At 36.1% G+C, this 20,772-nt stretch overlaps 1 protein-coding gene across 5 annotated transcripts in view; it reads left to right on the top strand.

Annotated features, from left to right (window-relative positions):
• The window catches only part of RABGAP1L (RAB GTPase activating protein 1 like), a 687,593-nt gene that overhangs the window by 433,503 nt on the left and 233,318 nt on the right, over nucleotides 1-20,772 (top strand). For all 5 annotated transcript variants that reach the window (XR_003794384.1, XR_003794383.1, XM_029228031.1 and 2 more), the window contains exons 15-17: nucleotides 1,201-1,275; nucleotides 16,317-16,442; nucleotides 18,602-18,745. Coding sequence is in view for 3 of the 5 variants with exons in the window: in XM_029228031.1 (XP_029083864.1) it covers nucleotides 1,201-1,275; nucleotides 16,317-16,442; nucleotides 18,602-18,745 (345 nt within the window). In the remaining 2 variants the exon portion in view is untranslated. The remainder of the gene's footprint in view (nucleotides 1-1,200; nucleotides 1,276-16,316; nucleotides 16,443-18,601; nucleotides 18,746-20,772) is intronic.

Below are 20,772 nucleotides of genomic sequence, written 5' to 3'. Positions count from 1 at the left end.
TGTCCAGGATTTAAACAGCACAGTTGGGGTGTTTGTCTTTTAAAAATAAATGTAGGAGCATCTGAATGATTTTTGTTTTTGTTGTTCTAAATCAGGGATCAGGAAACTATAGCCTACACTGTCTGACTTTGTACTACCCTTAATCCACAAAAGCCACAAATGGTTTTTATATTGTAAGGGGTTGTTTAAGAAAAGAAAAACAATATACAACAGATATGTAAGTGTCCCTCAAAGCCTAAAATATTTACTATTTGGACTTTTACAGCAAAACCTTACTGATTCCTATACTGTAGGCTGATCAGCATGGTCCACCTACTGTAATTGATTGAACCTCTTAAAAACTTGAACAGGGTATTTTTTTAAAAAAAATTGTAGTCTCAGCAGTTTGAAGTATTAAGCATACAACCTTATTTCCTTTCCTATAAAGACTAAGGTGAATATTAAGTTGAATGGTATGATAGCTGCTTCTCTAGGGATACTATGTTTCCTGTGAATGGGCCACTGGCTCTGTACTAGCAGCCTGGTTAGAATGATGTTGAAGATGGTAAATAGGCAGAACATTTCGTGATAGTGTGTGGCATGTGTGGCAAGAGGCTCTCTCCCAGCCATTCTGCTAAAAATGCAGGGCAATACTAAATGTTTCCGATTTGCCCTAGTGGTATAGATGGGAGGAATCACCCTTTAGCCTCTGGAAAGTGCGAGAGTAGTTTAGAAGGTGTCTGAGAACATGTAGAGGCTAGAGAGGGTGATTTTTTTTTTTTTTTCTGTTAGGTTAGGGGATCTGCACTGCACTCTCGCAGCATTAAGGTTTCCCCCGTATGGTGCATTAGAATTCCCACATCAACTGTAGAACCTTCCCACCCTCTTCCACTATTTGCTTCTGCCTCCCACAGTCTCATTTACCTGACCACAAACCATAATGGATCTTTAAAAATTAATTTAGGTGCTCTGAGCATCTCTTTATTCCAGATTCTAAAGATGAACCTGGGGATAATGGTACATCTAGAATTGCTTTAGGAAATGTACAGCCTCTTTGAGGGATCCCACTGTGCTAATGGCTCACACATCCAAATTGAGGGATCATTGAAATTGTGGTGGACAGGCCAGGGACAAGAACAAGCAGCAGCTTGATGTGAGCTAGCGCTTAGGTTAAACTCCGTGAATGTTTATGATTCTTCTTTCTTTTCATCTTTTCTCTAGGCCTACTCTGTCTATGACGAAGACATTGGGTACTGTCAAGGACAGTCTTTTCTTGCTGCTGTGTTGCTGCTGCATGTAAGTAATTTTCCATGTAATAAAGGGCATGGTGCTGCCAAGTTTATTTTATTTGATGCTTGGTTTTGTTTTCCCTTCTTATTCTCCATTGACCTGATGGAGATTACACATGGCATATCTTTTTAAAAATGTTCTTTTGGTGATAAAGTAAGAGATCTGATGTCACGAACAGGACAGTTTCTCAGTAGAATTAATTTTGCTGGCTAGTAGGGCATAAATTGCTTATTTGGAGTTATTTTTAACTAGAACCCTCTAGAATTAAAGAAGTCAATGTAACTGCCCAAACATGAGCAGGACCAGAGCCATGATGAAGGAATGTGACAAGGAAGTCTTTTATCTTTTTTGTGATTTATTTTTGTATACTCTCTTTTCTCTTAGTCACCTTCATTTAACAGAACATTTATTGAGAATCAGTTGTCAGTACTGGGCTAGGAAGTGGGATTACAAATACGAATAATTTATCGTTTGTGTTCTCAAAGGCTTCATGGGCTAGGATGGGGCACAGGTAATGTACGCACGTACCTATTATTTTAGTTCTTTTTATGTATCTGTGCTGATTTTTGTGATGATCACTATAGAGGAGCTTATAGTGTGCTAAGTGAAAGCGATGCACAGAATAAGAGAATAGAGAGGAGAATTATCCAACGCAGCTCTGCCAGAACTTTCAGAAAAGACTTTCTAGAGGAGGTGGTAGCTTTGCCAGGACATAAATAATTGAGGTTGGGGGAGGTGAGCTGGGTAAGAGAGGGAGTAGAGATTGGTAGAGAAAAGGAGCAACATGAGCAAATGTATGGAAACACAAAGGGCACAGCATATAAAGGGAACAGTATGAAATGATTGTTCCTTTACTGTTGCTATAGAAATTGTATGCAGAGAGAGGTATGAGGTAAAAATGGTCATATGGGCAGGGACCAAATTATGAAGACTTTTTAATAATGTCAAGAAATGTGGGCTTTATGCTAAAGCTAATGAGGAGCCATTGATCAGTTCGAAGCAAGGGAATGACAATCAGATGTTCACTTCAGATAAATTATTATATCCATGTAGAGAGTTGAACTGAAGGGAGCAAGCAATAGCAGAGAGACCAGTTAGGAAACATCAATCTAAATGAGAGATGTTGAGACCCAGAGAAAAAAACAATTAAAAACATGCAGGAGGGGACTTCCCTGGTGGCGCAGTGGTTAAGAGTCCACCTGCCAATTCAGGGGACACGGGTTCGAGCCCTGGTCTGGGAAGATCCCACATGCCGCAGAGCAACTAAGCCCGTGCGCCACAGCTACTGAGCCTGTGCTCTAGAGCCTGCGAGCCACAACTACTGAGCCTGTGTGCCACAGCTGCTGAAGCCCATGCACCTAGAGCTGGTGCTCTGCAACAAGAGAAGCCACCGCAATGAGAAGCCCGCGCACCGCAGCAAAGCGCAGCCCCTGCTCGCCGCAACTAGAGAAAGCCTGCACGCAGCAACGAAGACCCAATGCAGCCAAAAATAAATAAATACATACATAAATTTATTTTAAAAAATATCTAAAAACATGCAGGAGGCAAAATTGGTAGGTTTCATGGATGGATTGACAAAGGAAGGGTCAAAGGTAACATGTCTAGTTTTCTTGCTTAGGTGACTGGATGAAGTATGGTATTTTGAGCTGAGATAGAAAACACGTCCGTTGAGATTGAATGGAGAAGAAAGGTTAGGAGTTGATGATGAATTTTGTTTTGAAATTTGGTGGAGGTGGTATTTTGGGGATATCTGAGTAAAGCTGTCCAGCAACCAACTGTTTACTGGAGACTGACACTGGGGGAGGAATCAAAGCTGAAATCATGAGAGTGGATTAGACCATATAAGAAGAATAAATAGAAGAAGAAGAACAGAATAGATCCCAGGAATGCCAGATATTTAGAGGGCTGATGAGGAAGAGGAATCCTTGAAGAATTTCTGGATTTTCAACAGAGAAGCAGCATTGTATAATGTCAAATGCAGCAGAGAGGTCCAGCAAGTTTAAAACAAAAGCATTTCTTTTAGGTTTGCATTCTGGAAACGAAGAACAATTATAATAGACTCGTGGTCCTAATGCTGACCATTTGATTTTAATGATACTAATAATATATGGTGGTTCTATTGTGATTATTCACTTTAACTTTGACTTCTTTCTCTGTGGCATCGTTATCTGTTTATGGTCTTTTTGATCTTCTCCTTGCCGTCCTTTTTTTTGTCATCTCCACAGCCCATGTTCTTCAGATTTCTTGTGATAATCAAGTACTTTATAGTCACAAATTCTTGGAGCCTTTGTTCTATTACTAAACCCACCTAGTAGTTAGAATAGTCAGGTCCCTACCACAGGGGGCTGGAGACTATAAACAGTGACATAGACGTGTTCACCAAGTTTCATAACCACCATTCGTCTAAAAGGAGATTTTATGATCATTCTGACGAGCAGCTGATGTCCAAGCCATGGATAGTGAAGCTTTATCTTCCACAAAGTAATCTTTGAATATGTCACAGTTCAGCATTTTAGACCTGTAGCCCCATTAAACACATTATAATATATTGATTAAACTTCAGTGAGAAGAATATCACTCCAGGAAATCTGTTCTGAGACTTAACAGAAGTTTAGTTAACTGTAAGTTCATATTTCTCTGGACATACTTCCTCCCCGAAAAAAAAGAGAGGCAGTGATTCAAATAACTAGGAAACTCAAATAACCCAGATTTTTTTTTTTTTTTTTTTACATTATCTACTGTCCTATTACAAGGGTCATGGAAAGTCGGCCATTGTAAACATATACAACAAAATTACCTCCAAAGTATGTGACAAGATGAATAGAAATTCAGTTTAGTTTCTACACTTTCTACATTAATAGAACTATGCAGTTGTTGCCATGGCTTGTAAAAATAACTGGAAATATACAAATGCCTTCAGAATCCTGGAGGAAAGATGAACTGATATTCAGTGTTAATGAAAAAAATCTTACATTGTAATTTTTAATTAAAAGTATATGTGATAATTCTGTTAATCAGCATATTTCATTGACTGACCAACCCATCCATTAACCAATTTAAATAAGAGAAGTTAACTGTAATGTTTTCTTATCCATATTTAATTTTGCCTCTGTGGTTTAAATAGGTAGAAGAATACACTCTAGCTTAAACAATTCATCAAATACACTATCTCGGGTTCCAGGGAGATATGTTATTAGGGTCTTACTGACTAATTTTTTATCAGTTACGTAAGCTATTGCTTCTTTTTGCTGCCAGACATCCTTTGGCAACTCCATATTAATCATTGTCAGGACCTGCTTCTTTTTGGGATGCTGTCTTTTCCTCACCCATGGTCATTTATATTTCACATTCACTGCCTAAGAGGAAAGAAAGACCAAAAATGAAAGTAGGATCAAGAACAAAAATTTAGAATTTTAAAGTTTTTCCATGTCTAGATAGTTTTAAGAAATAAGTATCTTCTCCTGGTGCTTGGAAATTTCCAGAAGCTTTGATAATAGCTTTGTAACTTGTAGTAGTTTAAGCAGTGGAAGAATTAAGTGTTTATCACATAGATGCTGTTATATCTATTGATGGAATTATAAGAAATTTATCATTTACAGTTCGGAAAAACTGTTACAGCACAGATTGCTTGTAACCATTATAGCGTTTATCTGCCTTTGAAGTTAAATATGTAATAATTATCAGTAATATCATCATTATATTATTAGTGTAATAAATAATGTCCTCTTATATATTTCATTTATGCTAAGAATCGTATAAAATATTTTAGATAATTTTTAACCCCAATATATTTCTCTCACATATTTATTGTCAAGCAGCTTTAAGGTTTTTTTTTTAATTGAACATATACTTTTTTAGACTTTCAGAAAATTATGCTCCTTTTTAAGGTTAAATCACTCTATGTAAACTAATATCAACATGTATGGAAGCTTTCCAACTGCAAAAAGCATTATTTTTGGATAACCCAGAATGTTTAAAAGTATTGTTTTTTTTCAAAAACTGTAACCAGGCACAACTCGTTTGGAAACCAGTTTGGCTTTTATCTGATAAAGATATGCATACCAGACAGCTCCACTCCTAGATATATACTTTAGTCAAATTTATGAACATGTACACTAAAATCATGTATTAAAATTGTTTTAGGATCAGTGTTTATAATAGTCGAACAACTCAAATGCCCACTATTATAATGTCTAATATTAGAATTATAATTAGAAATTAAAATGGATAAATTGTGGTATATTCATTTTGTGGAACACTATACAGCAAGTAAAGAAACGTTTCACACTACGTAGGCTAATGTGAATGAATCATACAAACATAATGTTTAGTAAGAAAGCAAATTATTGGTATCATTTGGTATGATTCCATTTTAGCATAATTCAATAACAGACAAAAGTAAACTCTATTTTAGGATGCTCCATGCATGGAAAATATAAATAATACCAGTGAAGTGATTACTGTTCAAATCAGGACAGTGATTTCTCTGAGGAGAAATTGGGAGTCGTGCCTGGGTGAGGACACATAGGGATCTTCAGGAGTATTAACAGTATTCTAGTTCTTAATCTGTTTTTACTTCATAATTGTATATTCATTGAAGTATAAATTTAACTTTTATATATTCTTCTGTGTGCCATATTTCAAAATAATATAAGGTTTAAAAATTACAGATCTTTAAATGCTTCCCCCCAAAAAAGACAAGTTTCAGGTAAGATTTAACCAGTGGGCATCAGAAATGAGAAGCAGAGCTACTTCTTAGTTTTCCTGAAAATAAGGATTCTACAGAGTCCAAGGTAACAAAATAGAGGCTTCCTAGTGTCTTTATATGTATATATAAGTGAAAATATTTGTGCCATTATATTATTTAGGAATCTTTCTGCTACATGTGACGTAACATTAACTAAAAGTAGTTTAAATTAAAAAGGAAATATATTGGCTCACATAACTGGGAAGTCCAGAGCAGAGATGCTTTTGATATGGTTGGATTCCAGAGTTCATACTTTGTCATCAGAAATCTGTGTCTCTGTATCTCTGTTCTGCTTAAATTTTCTTGCCTTAACTTATATGGGCAGGCCACAAAGTGGGCAGCCTGGCTGCAGACTGGCCCGGCTTCATATCCTTTCAGTTTTACAACTTCATTTAAAAGGGATCATCTTTTGCTATAGCTCCTGTACTTAAACAAACAAACAAACAAAACAAAACAAATAAGCAAACAAAAACCCGGAAGGATTCTGGTTGGCCTGCCTTGGGAATCTGCCATCCTTGAATCAATTACTAAGGGCAGGAAGGTAAGGTATCTGGTTGGGCTGGCCCAGTCTTGAGTCCACCTCAGTGCTGACAGTGAACTGGATCAACTCCTCCTGAAAAATGGAATGGTTTTCCTAAAAGAAAGGAGATTTTGACATCAGATGATAGGGAGATGGGATGCTAGACAGATACATCACGTTACCTTATAGTGATTCTTTACAATAAGAGTTTTAGTATATTTTAAATAAGCCCTTCTGTATTCCCAAATCACTTTTTCCTTATAAATCCAAGAGGTTTTCCTGTTCTCTGTTAATTCTTGCATCAGTGCTTTGGAGCCATTACCCAGCATCTTCTCTTTGTGTCCTATAAATATACTCAAGACATTTTACCTTAAAAAAAAAATCCTCTTTTGATCCTCCCATTTAGCTCTCTCAGGTTTCTTTGCCCTTTCAAAGCTGAACTCCTTCAAAGGATAGTAAAAAGCACAACTGTGAATTTGAATTGTGGTTTAATACCTTTCAAGTTACATGACCTTGGACAAGTTTCCTGAGCTTCAGTTTCTTCATTTATAATATAAAGTGAAAATAATATTATCATCCTTCTAGGGTTTTTATGAATATTGAATACCTTGTATTATAAGTGTAGAGTCTTATTTTGTATCTGGCACAAAAAGAGTGCAGCCAGGGGATTAAGTCCAGGCTTTTGGCAGTTCTGCTGGATTTAGATCCTCTGTCAGTGGGGCATAATGTCTGTAGAGCCTGTTCTACTGCCCTGCCCAGGCAGGGACGCAAATTCACAGGCCCCACACAATTGCCAGTTTAGGCTTCAGTCCTGACCTTCTAGGAAGTTTGTCCAGAGAACCAGAGCAGCTGCAGATCCCATCTTACAGCCCTGCTCAGTCAGAAAGCCAAGGTAGCAGCCCTGCCCAACTGTTAGGCATAGCCTCTGCCCCTGCATAACCAGGTAGCCTGAAGAGTCACCCTGGGCAGCCTCAGAGCCCAGCCTATAGTACCATCAAGCCATGAAGCCGAGCCTACAGTCCTGCCTAATTGCTAAACACAGCCTGCGGCCTCATCTAGTCAAGGAGCCTGGATAGTAACCCTACCTGACCACACAGCGAAGTCTTTAGCCCCACCCAGCTGTGTGATATAGCTGGAAGCCCTTCTTGATTAGAGAGCCCATTCTGTTATCTTGCCCAACAGTGGAACACAGCCAACAGCCTATCTGATCATGAAGCCAAGCCTGTGGTCCTGCCCAACTTCGAAGCACAGCCCGTTGCCCCACCTAAACAGAGTCCAGCCAGTGGCACCATCTGGTGGGGAGCACAACCTGATACCTCATCCAACCAGGAGCTATTGCAGAACTCAGTCCATAGCTCTTCCTAATTGTAGAGTCTACCCAATGGTGCCACCCTGCCAGGGAACATAGCCTGTGAACTTGCCTATCCAGAGGTGATTGCAGAGCCCCGCTAGTGGCCAATCTGACCATGGAGCACAGCCAGCAGCCCCACCCAATCAGCGAGTTCACCCAATGGCCCTGATTGTATGTGGATCCCAACCAGCAGGCCCACCTAACCACAGAGCCAACCCAGTGTCACCACCACTCCCTACCCCAACCTCAGAGCATGAACAGTGGCCTCTCCCAACTAAAGACTTTGAGATCAAGTCCTGCTTTTCCCCATGGATGCTACCAGCATTATTCCAAACTGAGCTAACTGGTGAAGGTCTTTCCATGCCACAGCAAACCTGTAATGTCTGTAAGAGGGAGACTGCTTACTCAAATGTGCAGATAGCAATGCAGAGGATCAAGGATCATGCAGAATCAGGTAAACATGACATTACCAAAGGAAACCAATAAAGATCAAATAACTGACTCTAAAGAAATAGAGATCTATGAACTATTTGACAGAGAATTCAGAATAATCCTCTAAAAGAAGTTTGGTGAACTACAAGGACACACAGACAACTAAATGAAGTTAGGAAAGCAGTGATGAAAAAAACAAGTTCAACAAAACAATAGAAATGTCAAACAGATAGAAATCCTAGATCTGAAAAGTACAATGACAGAACTGATGACTTCAATAGAGAGCTACAACACACTCAGCCAAACATAAGAAAGAATTAGTGAACTAGAAGGTAGGTCATTTGAAATACAAGTCAGAGGAACAAAAAGAAAAAGAGTGGAGAAAGACTTATTGGATACTATGAAATTAAACAATCTATACATTATGGGAATCCTAGAAATAAAAGAGAAAGAGAAGGGGACAGAAATCTATTTAAAGCAATAATGGATGAAAACTTCCCAAACTTAGGGGGAGAATGAACTTCCAGATTTATGAGGCCCAAAAGACCTCAGTGGTTAGAATCTGAAAAGGGCTGCACCAAGACACATTATATTTAAATTGCCAGAAATTGAAGACAAAGAATTTTGAATGCAGCAAGAGAAAAGCTACTCATCATATATAAGACTATTTACAGAGTCATAAGACTATTTAGTTTCTCAATAGAAACACTGTAGGCCAGGAAGAAGTGGGATGATATATTCAAAATAGTGAAAGAAAAAAACTGTCAACCAAGAATACTATACCTGGTAAAGCTGTCCTTTGTAAATGAAATAGAGATAAAGACTTTCCCAAACAAACAAAAGCTGAGGGAGTTCATCATCACTAGACCTGCCTTTCAAGAAATACTAAAGGGCATTCTTCAAGCTGAAATAAAAGGATGCTGATTAACATCATAGAAACATGAATGTGTAAAATTCACTGGTAATGGTAAATACACAGTTAAAGTCAGATTCTCTAATACATAATGGTAGTACATAATTCATTTACAACTCTTTTTAAAAAGTTACAAAACATGGGCTTCCCTGGTGGCGCAGTGGTTGAGAATCCGCCTGCTGATGCAGGGGACACGGGTTCGTGCCCCGGTCCAGGAAGATCCCACATGCCGCGGAGCGGCTGGACCCGTGAGCCATGGCTGCTGAGCCTGCACGTCCGGAGCCTGTGCTCCGCAACGAGAGAGGCCACAACAGTGAGAGGCCCACATACCGCAAAAAAAAAAAAAGTTACAAAACAAGTGTATTAAAAATAACCTCAACTACAGCAATTTTTATCACAATATATATAAAAAAGATGTAAATTGTAACATCAGTAACTTAAAGTGTGAGGTGGGAAGAAATAAAAGTATGAAGTTTTTGTATGCTATCAAAGTTAAGTTGTTATCAACTTAAAATAGGATGTTATAACTATAAGATGTTTTATGTAAGACTCTTGTTAACCATAAAGCAAAAACCGACAGTAGATTCACCAAAGAAAAGAGAATCAAAGCATACCATTACAAAGGATCATCAAATCACAAAGGAAGACTGTAAGAGCGGAAGCAAGGAGCAAAGGATTTACAAAAAAGAACACAATTAACAAAATGTTAATAGTGAGTCCTTATCTATCAATAATACTTTAAATGGATAAATTATTTAATCAAAAGATGTGGAATGGCTGACTGGACAAAGGAAAAAAAGAAGCAGGATCCAATGGTATACTGCCTAAAGAGTCTCACTTTAGCTTTAAGGACACACATAGACTGAGAGTGAAGGGGTAGAAAAAGATATTTCAAGTAAGTGATAACCAAAAGAAAGTAGAGGTAGCTATATGCTTATATCAGACAAAATAGACTTTAAGGTAAAAATGTTCAAAACAGAAGAAGAAAGTTGTATAATGATAAAGGAGTCAAACCATCAAGAAGATATAACAAATTTTAAAATTTGTATGCACTCACCTGTATGTTCAGAGCACCTAAATATATAAAGCAAATAGAAACATAACTAAAAGAAGAAATAAATAGCAATACAGTAATATTTGGGTACTTCAGTACCCCACTCTCAACAATGGATAGATATCCAGGCAGAGAATCAATACGGAAACAGCAGATTTTAGCAGTACTGTAGACCAAATAGACCTAACATATACACAGAACAGTCCATCCACCAGCAGCAACACATTCTTCTCAAGCACACATGGAACATTTTCTAGGATAGATCACATGTTAGGTCACAGAAAAAGTCTCAACAAATTTGAGATAGAAGTTATATAAAGTATCTTTTACAACCACAGTGTTATGAAACTAGAAGCTAATAACAGGACGAAAGCTGGAAAATTCACAAATGTGTGCAAATTAAAAACACACTCCTGAACATACAATGGATGAAAAAAGAGAAATTAAAGAATATATATCTTGGGCTCCCCTGGTGGCACAGTGGTTGAGAGTCCGCCTGCCGATGCAGGGGACATGGGTTCGTGCCCCGGTCCAGGAAGATCCCACATGCCACAGAGCAGCTGGGCCCGTGAGCCATGGCCGCTGAGCCTGCGCGACCAGAGCCTGTGCTCCGCAATGGGAGAGGCCACAACAGTGAGAGGCCCACATATCGCAGAAAAAAAGAAAAATCTTGAGACAAGTGAAAATAGAAACACAACATATCAAAACTTATAGGAGGCAGCAAAAGGAGTTCTAAGAGGGAATCTTATAGTGACAAATGCATACATCAGGAAAAGAGAAATATCTCAAATGAACAACCTAACTTTACACCTCAAGGAACTGGAAAAAGTAGTACAGACTAAGACCAAAGTTAGTAGAAGGAAGGAAATAATAAAGACTATAAGACAAATAAAGTAGAGAATAGAAAAACAATGGGAAAGATTGACAAAACTAAGAGTTGATTCTTCGAAAAGATAAGCAAAATTATATACTTTTAGCTAGATTAACTAAAAAAAAAAGAGGGTGCAAATAAAATTATTTAAAAAGAGGAGACATTACAGCTGATACCTCAGAAATACAAAGGATCGTAAGAGACTACTGTGAAAAATTATACACCGACAAATTGGATAACCTAGAAAAAATGAATAAATTTCTAGAAACACACAAGACTCAAGAAATAGAAAATCTGAATAGACCGGTAACAAGTAAGGAGATTAAATCAAGAATCAAAACTCCCCCAACAAATAAAAGCCTGGGACAAGATGGTTTCACTGGTGCATACTACCAAACATTAAAACCAAACATTTTAAGAAGCATTAGTACCAATCTTTCTCAAACTCTTCCAGAAAAATTGAAAAGGAGGGAAAACTCCCAAACTCATTTTACAAGGCAAGCTTTACCCTGATACCAAAACCAGAGAAGGATACTACAAGAAAAGAAAACTGTAAGCCAACATCCCTGATGACATTGAAAAGTTCTCAACAAAAATACTGGCAAACTAAATTGAACAACACATTAAAAGGATCATATTCCATGATCAAATGGGATTCATCCCTGGGATGCAAGGATGGTTCAACATATGCAAGTCATAAAAGTTATGTATCACATTAATAAAATCACATATAATCATCTCAATAGATGCAGAAAAGCATTTGACAAAATTCAACATCCATGCGTGAGAAAAGCTGTCAACATACTGGGTATAGATGACACGTACCTCAACATAATAAAGGCCATATATGACAAGCCAGCAGCTAACATACTCAATGGTGAAAGGTTGAAAACTTTTTTTCTGGACATACAGATGGCCATCAGGTACATGAAAAAGTGCTCAATATCACCAGTCATTAGTGAAGTGCAAATTAAAACCACAACAAAATATCACCTTACACCTGTTAGAATAGCTATCATCAAAAAGACAAGAATTAACAAGTGTTGGGAGGATATGGAGAATAGGGATCCCTTGTGCACTGTTGGTGGGAATGTGAATTGGTGCAGCTACTGTGGAAAACAGTATGGAGGTTCCTCAAAGAGTCAAAAATAGAACTACCATTTGATCCAGCAGTTCCACTTCTGAGTATTTATTCAAAGGAAACAAAGACACTAACTCAAAGAGATGTCTTCACCCCACATTCATTGCAGCATTAGTTGCAATAGTGACACATGGAAACAATCTAAGTGTCTATTGAGTGATGGATGGATAAAGAAAATGTGGTATATACATATAGGGGAATACTATTTAGCCATAAAAAGGAAATTCTGTTATTTGTGACAACGTGGATGAACCTTGAGGGCTTTATGCTAAGTGAAGTAAGTCAGTCAGAGAAAGACATGTATGATCTCACTTATATGTGGAAACTGAAAACGTTTGTTGATGGTTGGGACTTCCCTGGTGGTCCAGTGGTTGACTGCATGCTTCCACTGCAGGGGACATGGGTTCGCTCCCTGGTAGGGGAACTAAGATCCCACAGGCCCTGTGGCGTGGCCACAAGATTTAAAAAAACAAAAAAAGACAAAGAGGAGGTTGATGGTCGCCAGGTGTGGGAGATGTGGAAAATGGGTGAGTGTGGTGAAAGAGTACAAACTTCCAGTTATTAGATTAATAAGTTCAGGGGATGTAATGTACAGCATAGTAACTGTAGTTGACAATACTGTATTGTATATTTGAAAATTGCTTACCACAAAAAAGACAAAAATTCTCACCATAAAAAACAAAAATCGTAACTATGTGAGATGATATATGTATATATACATAAATAAAATCATCACTTTGTACACCTTAAACTTACACAATGTTGTATGTCAATTATATCTCAATAAAGCTGGGAAAAATTAAATGATATAAACTTACAATTACATATATTAAAAACAGAAAGTGGTAGATACTAATTATTTTGCCACATTTAACTGTTATCTATACTTTTTAGTCTGTTTATGTCTGTTTTATCTGATGGAAGTCGCATATAATGATGTGTTGTTGAGCATTGCTTCTCAACTCCAGTTTATTTATTTTCTATATTTGATGAGTTATGGTAATGGCCAACTACTGCTAACGTTACAGCTAGGTCCCTATTACCCAACTTCTTATTATAATTATTAGTATTATATTTATTTGCATTAACAAAGCTATAATTTATTGTTGTAAGTTTTTCTGCCATCATTGAAGTCATTAGTAGCCACTAGTGATTATTGTTTATAATTTCCAAAGTATGTTTTTATCATATATCTTATGTTTTACAATACCATCAATCTAGGCTCAGCCTTCACTCCCTGTTATTGACACTTCACTGAGGTGTATTTCAAAAACATGCATTGTCTTATCCTTCAAAGCAAAACACCATTATAAGTCTATGTGTGAACTTCCTTTTTTCTCTGCAGTGTAAATGTCAATCGGTATTTGTTGTCTAGCTATATTTTATACATGTTTAGATATTCTCATTTTTAAAATCTTTGACATTTTTGCTAATTTTGTGTGCTCACCCTGCTTGCTGCTAGTAATAATGAATACATTAATTGAAGAAAGAGAAATACCAAGGGAAGCTTAATTAGACATGCTAAATAGATCCCATTTCATCTTTAAACCAGAAAGAGAAGGTTGAATTTCCACTTTCCAAAGGATTATAACTATTTCCCATTACTTTCTCACTCATTTTGTTAGCAACCATTTTTCTGTTTTCACAGGGATTCATTTTTAGTCACTTTCATGTTGAGGTAGTATCTGAGATCCCATAAGAGCTTATTATGTCTGACCTTAGTCTTCACAGATAGCCAGTATTGATTCTACTCAGCTGGACTGGTATTTTGTAGGTTTAGTCTACTGTTTTCATGTAACACGTGAACTAACTAAAAATCAAAACCTTGGCTATATTGCTGAAGCTAGACCTGAAGGATACTAACTCCAAGGCTGCCCCCCACCCAAAATATAGATATACTTTTAAAAATAGGCTGGGATTGTCAGTTTTATTTTTAGGGATCAAGTTCAAACTTTCAAATGCTTTTGTTTTTAAAGAACATTTATTAAATATATTGTTTGTATATGTGTGAGAGACAGACAGTTGAATGGGGAAGGTGGTGGAGGGAGATAGAGACAGAGATGGGTGCCGGGAGAGAGGGAGAATGAGTGTGACTGAATGAATATGAATAAATTTAAGCTCCATATCTAAAAGCAAAGCAGAAATTTATGTCTATTTGTCATTTTCTTAAATAGTTTATCCTGATAAAGCTCATATCTGGCCATCCCTCTATTTGCACTGTAACTGTAGCGACATCTAACACCTCTTCCACACTCCCATCCTCCCCTACTCCACGACTTCTGTGTCTGTATCAGACTCAAGTAGAGTTGCCTATTTCCTTGTCCTTTGGGAAGGCACTCTACTTTCACCTCTGTATCCAGGGCCTAGAACAAACAGTACATTGCATCTTATATGTTCAGTGACTGCATGTATGAATGCTGAAGGGTGTTTAAACTTTTGTTTTAATGGTCTCACCACATTCAAGGAAATAAAGGTTAATCCCTTTTATACCTTGTATATTCAACTAGTCATCACTTACTTAGGAAGAGGGAAAAGTTGAGTGAACTAGTTTCTCTAGGGCTGGTTACAGTTATCTTACGGGCAGCATTTTTGTATAGCCATTTTAGTAGAAATCAGGGAGAAGACAAAGAGGCTTATAACTTGGTAGTAAGAGAAGTATTGTAGACTGTTCATGTGCACATTAGTGTCACTTGAAGCTTCAATGACAGAATTGCTAAAGGGGTAAAAAATACAGTGTGCTTACGTTCTAAATAACTGCATAAAAACTGAAAAATGTCTGCTGACTTGAACAGCTGGGGTCAAAGCCAAGGCCCCCAAATCATAGGTAAAAAAGAAATAAGCAAATATTTAGAGAAGCAAAATGACAACAGCTAACTGTACTTATTTAACTTTAGGAGATTTTATTTAACTAATTTACATATTTCATGGTTTATAGTAGAAAACAGAAGTGGTCAGTTTGTATAGGAACTTAAACAGTTACATTTCTAAGTGGGTAAACAGAACTCTACTTGATTTAATTATTCAGGCAGGAAGTTGGTCTAACAAATGTGTCAAATACCGAAATCAGCCAAGGTCAGACTTTCAAAGAAGTGACATTTAAAGTAAATGTTTACATAATAGTTACATCCTAGGACCTTGAGTAAGGACAACTTTTTCTGTTTGCTTGGTACAAATTCTAAAATATTGAATATGTCCCTCTCTAAATTCTTTCAGCTTATTGATACCATAATTTAGAGATTGGTTCTTTTGATTTCAGATTTTATTCTCTGTTCAGATAAAAATATCTGGGAAGGTATATCAGATTTTATTTGTCATTTAAATCTTAATGAGAGAAGCTCATAAGCTTCTGAAACAGCTGAAGACCTTTTTATAGACAGAAAAATAGCAACATCAAGATTCTGGGAGGACAGTATCATACTATCTATCAAAATTAAAAATGCATTTTATCCTTTGACTCAGCAATCCCTCTTTTGGGAAATTATTGAGGGAGAAAAGCAAGGTGCATAGCAATGTATTTAGAATGCTATCTTTTATATAGGAAAGGGAAAAAATAAAATAAGAAATGTAATTCTTTTATTTGCATAAAGAAACACTGGCAGGATATATGAGAAATTATTGAGTAGTTAATGAGATTATGCAAAAGAGGTTGGGGGGACAGATACAGGGATTAGTGGATATAGGGATAGAGAGGAGTGAGACTTTTTTTAACCTTTATATACTTCTAAATTGTTTTGAATTTTTACATCATCTGACTGTATTACCTATTTTTAAGATGGCTTAAGAGTGAATGACAAGGTGATTAAAGTTAGCAAAAGAGGGAAATTCATCTCAACTAGGGAAGCTTGAAACTTGGAACACAGATTTTACCTGTGTCACTGCAGAAAGCTGGCTCTGGAGAATTTCATTCACTAGTGGCCTTCAACCACTAATACAGGGGACTAATAACATGAAGGAATGTTTCTGACATTCTGGTCAAATGCCACTCAGTCATGTTCTGTATGTATATGTTTTCCTGTAGATGCCAGAGGAACAAGCATTCTGTGTTTTGGTGAAAATCATGTATGACTATGGTTTACGAGACCTCTACAAAAACAACTTTGAAGATCTTCACTGCAAGTTCTATCAGTTGGAGAGACTAATGCAGGTAAATAAACATTAGGAAGTTTTATCACTCAGGGATTTGTTGACTTACAGGGAAAGTCCAATAAAATTGAAAAATAATGGTTTATGAAAATCTAATGGAAAGTTACAGAAAAGGTAAATGGATTTGGTTTCTGACCAATATCTACGGTGGTCTTAATATCATAAAATATTTATTTAACTACTTGACCATTTATAAAAATAGTCTTCCATTTAAAATATTCAACTTAATACACTTTGAAGTGCGAATATGGTGAATTAAGTCAGTAAAGAGATTTCCCAGTATTATTTGTAAATAAATGAAGATATTTACATAATAAAAGCTGAAATACTTAAGATTTTTCTCAATATTAATTAGCACCAGTACCATATTTAGGTCCACATGTAGAGAACACTTTAAAGAGACAGAAAGATATTGATGAAATTAAAAACCACCTAAAGTATTGTAGTGTAGGGACATACTTTAAATTTTTTCCTCTGTAATTTCCAGATCTCAAACCATGTTGTTAACTATTTCATAATGTATATGTGTAAATTATATGTATGAGAAATAGGTATTCTTTTATATATCTGTCATAAAAAAGATTGTGAGCAGGGACAAAATTATTGTCTAGTGCTGTTAAAGGAATTACTGAGTAGCTTTGAAATTCCACCTAAGGTTGTAAATCTTAAATTTGTAATGGGTCTATGCAACATGTTTATATGGCTTTCTCTATAAGAGGTATTGGGAATCCAAGAGAAATGTGAAGAAAATACATGATTGAATTGATTCCATATTGGGGAAAAGTAAAGTGGTTGGGGAGGAAGGTTACTGGGATGTGGCAGTAGAGGATACTGGTAGGAGCTTATTGACATGACTTGTCAGGAGATCAGTAGGTGTCTAAGGGGGAACTGAAGCCAATAGGAGACAAAGACTAGAACAGGGAAGTGGAAGGCAGAGAGTTTGCAGTGAGGTTAAGGACAGCTGTATTAGGAGAAGGGAATACAGGAGGGTAGAAGACCTGAAATGTGAAGAAGAAATAAAGGGGGAGGAGGATGTCAAAAGAACTGTAAGCACAATGACAAATGGGCATTGAGGGGGGAAAAGACTGTGTAGAAGAATCTGGTAACTATGGACAGTACAAGCAATGGGCTCTTGTTTAGAGATTTAATTCCTCCAAGTAAATATTTGGGATTCTTCACATTTTTTGTCTTTCATTTACCTTTCATTTTTAAAAGTTCATATTTTTTCAAAGGTCAGTATTCTTAAGAGCTTTGAGAGTCAAATAAAAGTACCTGATAAATGAATAGCATGTTCATGGTACTATGAAGAAACCCAAATGCATTTTCTGTTAGCACTTTTGTCTGTTAACTGAATGACCACTTCAATACCCCATTAAAAGTACCTGATGGGTACATTGGGGTGTTTTTCAAAGAGCATCTTGTACAAAAATTTTATTTCTGTGGTCTGTCTATGAAAACAAAACTAAAGTGGGCTTTTATATATCTTTGCCTTTGTCTTTCAGTTATGGGAATAGCTATGCTAATGCTTTATACTTTGCCTTTCATGCTTTTGAAAAGCATTTACTTGTATAAGTCGGGGAAAAAGAGGGTTTTTCCTCTTTTTCCCAGTATTTTTCCCAGGAGACATCCAATTTCATACATTATATACTTGTACAATTTCTGTACTTTGTAATTTTTAATATGTTGAAGATAGACTGTTAAAAGTACGGTTATGTTTTGGGCTTCAGTACCATAATGTACTGAAGTAATATCATAGAACCCAGATGATGTTTATATTAAATGGTCTTCAAAGAAAAGATACATTTCTTTTTTGGCTAGTTAGGAGTTCAACCCTGAATGGAGTGCTGTGACTTGACCGTGGAGTCCTGATACTCACTAGACCACAGGTGTTCTGTCAGAGCAAGCATTTCCCAAGAAACAGGAACAGTCAAGTGAGCAAGAGTTGATCTTTGTTATTTGTTCATAACACGTCTTTCTTGTTCTCTGTCATATGCCCAGTTCTCATCTCCTATCATCACTTCTATGTAGTTATATAAAAGTCAACAAATGCTGTAGTAAATTGAGAGTGATCATAGCAAGCTTGTCATAAATCGCAGTTGTGGCAGGAAATGAGGCATCTTCAGTGTTCCTCCCCCCACAATTTTCCACTTTGACTTTCAGGAGCAGTTACCGGACCTGCACGGCCATTTTTCTGATCTGAACCTGGAAGCTCATATGTATGCATCCCAGTGGTTTCTCACTCTTTTTACTGCCAAGTTCCCACTCTGCATGGTCTTCCACATCATTGACTTACTGCTTTGTGAGGTAGAGTGACTCCCATCTCTCCTATTTAAGTCAAAATAGAAAATAGTTTCTACTTAACATGATTAACAATTTTCTTCATTTTCTTTTTACCTTAAAAAAGAACATTAAGCCATAAATACTGACCAAAAAGTTCTATTTGAATTTTTAGTAAAGACTACTTTAATTGTAATTTTATTATTTGTGAGAAATGAAAATGTTAGGCATATATAATTTCTACAAATTAAAATGAGGTAATTAAATTTGTATCATTAAATTCACAATAAGCCTATATCTGTATAATTATGCATTACTAATACCAAGGACCTTTAAAGTTAAATAAGTGAAATTAGAATCAGGTGTGTTTTTAATGGTAATGTAATTATACTCCAAGAGTGAATATAAATGAAAAATTTATGGTAATTAAGTTCTCAATTCATATCTCTTCCTGTGTGTTGTTTGAGACTCCTACCAGACAATTGAGAAGTGATAAACTAAAGCTTCTATATCATATAATTATATGTTTAGACAGTAGAATATTTCAAAAATTAGTTTGCAGAATTCCTTAGGTATCTATATTTGTTTCCTTTATTGTTTTTAGTTCCTTAGATGGCTGTATTTATTTACTTTACTCTTTTAAAGATGTAAGTAATATTACACTCACATACATCATTTACTGCCCATCAAAATGTTTGTCTTCGCGGTGATGAAAACGTTGCTGGATAAGAAAAACTTTTTTATTAGGAATATAAATGTATATAAAAATATAACTGTCTTAATGTAAAAAGCTGGAGTAATCAAAAGTATAAACTTAATATAATCTAGACAGTTTTATATTACAATATTTTTTAACACAAAGTTTCTTCTTCCTTAGAAGAAAAGTCTAACTATTTTAATCACCCCAGGAACTAGAAATTTCATTATAAAAATAAGGTTAAAAAAGATAAAAACGTATAAGCTATATAAAGCATAACTGTTACTTTTCAGCCTACTTACTGCAGTAACCATCTGATATGCAAGCACAGCTGGGTTTTGCTCTTCAAAGGTTCTAGCTGGCAGAAGCACAACATATGAAGGGTGCAGAGCATTTTGTAAACATGTAAGATTTTAAAACATTTGTAATATATTTTGATAAAGAAGATTTGAGTGACTCGCTGAGAGACACAGAATATGTTCCCGAATTCTGAATATTGTAACAGCCAGAGTACCTGACTGATGACACATTAATTCTATTTGTCTTACTTACAAATTAGTTCCTAAAATGCCTATTTAAATTAAACCTAAAGGAAGAATGCAAAATTAGGAGCTAAAACCTTATTCAAAGTCAAAATGGTGTGATCACAGCATGCACAAAGCAAACTGGACATTTGTACTAAAAACTCTACTTTGCCTGATTATCCAAATGGGTGTGGTGAACAGTTCTGACTCCTCTAATTTAGTTTAATATTCTTTGAAAGTAAAACCAAATTCATTGAGTTCTGTAATCTTAAAACAAGGTGATACTAAAAGTTAGTTTTGATAAATATTTATAGGTCTTACTTATTGCACACTGATCTGAGTTCAGTATTTCATGGTATTTATAAAAATAGGAAAAGTGGGGGCATGACATTTTAACAGTTTTATCTTTATATATAGCAAGAGATTGCAAATGCTTATTATCATTGCTTCATGTTTTTTGCTGATATTATCTAACTTCAGAGTAGATTGGTTCGGTGGTGTTCATTATAGAAAAGAGAATGAAATGAATATGCTTAATCATACCAGTTAAATTGGATTTCTTGGTCACTTTTGGTAAAGTAGTAACACTGGAATAGTGACTTTGTAAAATTGTCTCTACCTGAATGGTGCCATACCTGACACTGGAGCACTGTCCACGGGTCTTCTGGAACCCAGATTCATAATTCCTCAGGAAATTTCATCTTGAAGATATTTGAATTTCTAATATCAGTTGCTAAAAAAAATTAGCAACATTTATGGTAAGGAAAAGAAAAGTAAATTTATAAGCCTTCTCATCAGTTGTCAGCTGCGATTCATAATCACAGTGTTTGAAA

This window comes from Monodon monoceros, unplaced genomic scaffold (assembly GCF_005190385.1).
Source record: "Monodon monoceros isolate NGI ecotype Baffin Bay Population unplaced genomic scaffold, NGI_Narwhal_1 Super_Scaffold_18, whole genome shotgun sequence".
NCBI lineage: Eukaryota > Metazoa > Chordata > Mammalia > Artiodactyla > Monodontidae > Monodon > Monodon monoceros.
The sequence above is the reverse complement of the archived record's forward strand: the minus strand, read 5'-3'. Positions and strand labels throughout refer to the sequence as shown.